The sequence below is a fragment of the Cupressus sempervirens genome, chromosome 4 (genome assembly GCF_028749045.1).
Source record: "Cupressus sempervirens isolate cs-2001-9-10 chromosome 4, ASM2874904v1, whole genome shotgun sequence".
Taxonomy (NCBI): Eukaryota; Viridiplantae; Streptophyta; class Pinopsida; order Cupressales; family Cupressaceae; genus Cupressus; species Cupressus sempervirens.
Genome location: NC_143121.1, coordinates 318,707,778 through 318,710,749, shown reverse-complemented (window position 1 = coordinate 318,710,749; position 2,972 = coordinate 318,707,778). Strand labels below are relative to the sequence as shown.

Genomic DNA, 2,972 nt, shown 5'->3' with positions numbered 1-2,972 from the left:
TAAGAGATATAAATAAATATTTTTAAAAAATTAAAATAAAAAACTTAAGTAATTGCAAAAAAGAATTAAAATGTTAATAACTTTAAAAAATGCACAAAAAAAAGAATGGAATAAAAATATTTTTAGATGTAGTAAATTAATTAATGTGATTGGCATTCTACAAAGGCAAAAAGGGTGGAGTGGAATGCTGTGAGTGTGTTAATGCTAACTTTTATTTTTTTAACTTAAATTTGACAACCATCTACACTCAATAGTTAAGCGCACTCAAGTTGGAGTAGTACTGTGATGGATGACCTCTCAGAAAGTCCTGATGGTTCACTCCTATGAGCATCACCTAGATCTAGTGAGTGCTAAGTGTTCCATTTATTCTCATGAGAGATGGATTCATGTTGAATCACTACTAATGAAAGATGGGTCAATCAGTTTGACTCAAAATCACACAGTTAAATCTTGATAGCAATATCACAATTTGACTTACTCTAGAAATGATCTCCTACTTATCAACCATCTACACATTTAAATTCTAAATCTTATTAAAAATAGAATATAACTTTTGAAATAATTTGATAAATATCACATAAAGTATTTATTAAAATTATAATCTTTGGAGATATAAATCATGATTTAAAATAAAAATAAAAATAAAAAGTTTAATTTATAGAAAAAAAAATGGAGATGAAATAAATATAAATAGTATTCGGTGCATTAAATTGTAATAATTTTGTAGTGGATATATCTATGAACATTTCTTTAGATAGATTTATTTAAGATATCTATATTGAAACTTCTATTAAAGATTTTTTAAGGTTTGAGTGTACAAGATATGACAAAAACAATAAAGAGGGATGTGTTTTGTAATGGATATCTCTATGAATATTTCTTTAAATAGATTTATTTAAGATATCTATAATAATAATAAAAACATCGAAACTTCTATTAAAGAGTTTTAAAGATTTGAGTGTACAAGATATGACGAAAACAACAATTAAGAGGGAAGCACATCCCTTTGGAAATGACACCAAAACTCCCATCTTCTTTCCAAACAAATTAGCGCCTCTCCAGAAAAACATTCTACGTCATATTCGAATAGCTGAATAATTGGAGTCCAATGCATTATCATCTGTATATTTAATAGTGCTTGGCTTAAGTGGAAACAACTGCAGAGTTTGTAGTGGCTTATTTGGCTCTTCAAGTCCTCCACATTTAGGAAGCCTAGATGGTTCCGCCTTGCCCTCGATTCGAGACAATGCCCAGCCTCTTCTTCCAATTATCTTATTTGCATGATGTCTTAATTCAATATCTTCATATTTGTAATTATCTATCTGCTTCCCTCCAGTACAACACTTTCCCTTTACATTTGTTTCCTGTCCAACTAATAATAATCACAAATATAGACTAATTTACCCCCAAAAAAATTTAAAATGGTACAACGAATCAACTCACCTGATTAATAGAGGAATTATGTTTCAAAGTAGTTAATCCTTTGAAGGTCTCATTAATAGTCAAGGGTTCCATCTTTTGATGGTACTGTCCAATTCTCCACTCTGCCGGATACACCAAAATGCATTAACTAAAGAAAATGACAACAATCACAGAAATGATGACAACAATCTTTCAAAAATAATGTTAACAAGGACGGATTGTAGACATAACATATGATAGATAAGCTTCCTAAATGATTGAAATTGTATAACAGAACATGCAGAAGGCTTAGAAGTACTATGGGTGAGATTATCAAGGTGAAATATCCAACAGTTCCCCAAGATAAAATAAATATGGAAGAAATTCTTTAGTTAAGGTGTAATTACGTAATCATACTAAAGATGGACTAGTATTGGGATGGATGAGCTCGAGGAGTTATGACACCTCAGATATATAAGCATCACCTAAATGCAATGAGCATTAAGTGTTCCATCTATCTCATAAGAAATAGGCACTGGCTATGCTCATGAAAATATCAGCAAAATTTCAAATTTTTTGTTGTTTTCCATTACTAAACATACAGATCATGAAGAAAAAATGTTGAAAATATCAGCAAAATCTATTGTATTAAATATAACTGCATCCTAAGAAATGGATTCTTATGACTGCTACCCATGCAACACAGATCAGAATTTTGATTAAAAAATTCTACAATATAATCCTAATAACAATGATAATATGTCCTACTTATCAATTGCGTAATTATGTCCATCAGATTTAAAGAATATCATTTCTTACATGTATAAGATTCAAACGTAGTGAATTGACAAAGCCTTTTCTGATCATTCAAACATAATGAAAGATGAACATCTATAATGCATTCCTACTCAACTTATGAAATGTTGAGTGAAATTGTTTTTAATTTACCAGCTCTGGTCTTGGCAGCCTTGAACATGGCTGACGTCATTGATTCTTCCAATTTTCGTCGTTTTTTGTACCGGTCCGTTCCTTTACGATTTTGAAACCAGTAATACACATTTTTTGCCTGTAAATCTCCATATGTTTTAAGAAGATCAGCAATATGATATATTTGCTCTGTGCTTGGTTTGCTAGAAACATGAATATACAATGCTTCCAGTATTTGCAATTGCTCTTCTGTTGGCTTCCACTTTTGGGTAGAAAATCTTCCTGAGATTTCAGCCATTTTCAAGAGAAGACAACAAGGTGTTTCTGATAATTGAGCAATATTTTTAAGCATCCATAACGGTTCAAGCAAAACAAAATATTGGAATTATTGATTGAAAAAATAGGTTAAAGACAAAAATACTACCATTTACAGATATTGCAATGTAACAGCTAAGAAGTTAAATATTATTTAACAAGATTCTATTTGCAAGGAACAAAATTTTGGGCCATGGTATCCCAAGTAATATTTGGAAGTGCTTAATTGTATTGGAGATTTCAAAGAAAATTTGGATTTGCATAGCAAAAGATTGTATTTTATTTGATGTATCTAAATTAGCACTTAATGTTAAACATATATGTTTGAC

At 30.1% G+C, this 2,972-nt stretch overlaps 1 protein-coding gene across 1 annotated transcript; it reads right to left on the bottom strand.

The window, feature by feature from the left end:
* Positions 1-1,076: 1,076 nt before the first annotated feature.
* Positions 1,077-2,626, bottom strand: LOC149561310 (WUSCHEL-related homeobox 4-like). Its single transcript, XM_089827795.1, has 3 exons — positions 2,350-2,626; positions 1,444-1,544; positions 1,077-1,364 (listed from the first exon to the last, which is right to left on the bottom strand). Exons 1-3 carry the CDS (start codon positions 2,624-2,626, stop codon positions 1,077-1,079), a joined length of 666 nt encoding a protein of 221 aa, XP_089683921.1.
* Positions 2,627-2,972: the final 346 nt, after the last annotated feature.

What these genes read in the sequence shown, in the direction of transcription:
- LOC149561310 (XM_089827795.1), bottom strand. Translation starts at nt 2,626, where the DNA reads ATGGCTGAAATCTCAGGAAGATTTTCTACCCAAAAGTGGAAGCCAACA. An exon ending in GGCTGCCAAGACCAGAGCTG is followed by an intron (nt 1,545 to 2,349) that starts GTAAATTAAAAA and finishes TGTATCCGGCAG; the next exon opens with AGTGGAGAATTGGACAGTAC. An exon ending in ATAATTCCTCTATTAATCAG is followed by an intron (nt 1,365 to 1,443) that starts GTGAGTTGATTC and finishes TTAGTTGGACAG; the next exon opens with GAAACAAATGTAAAGGGAAA.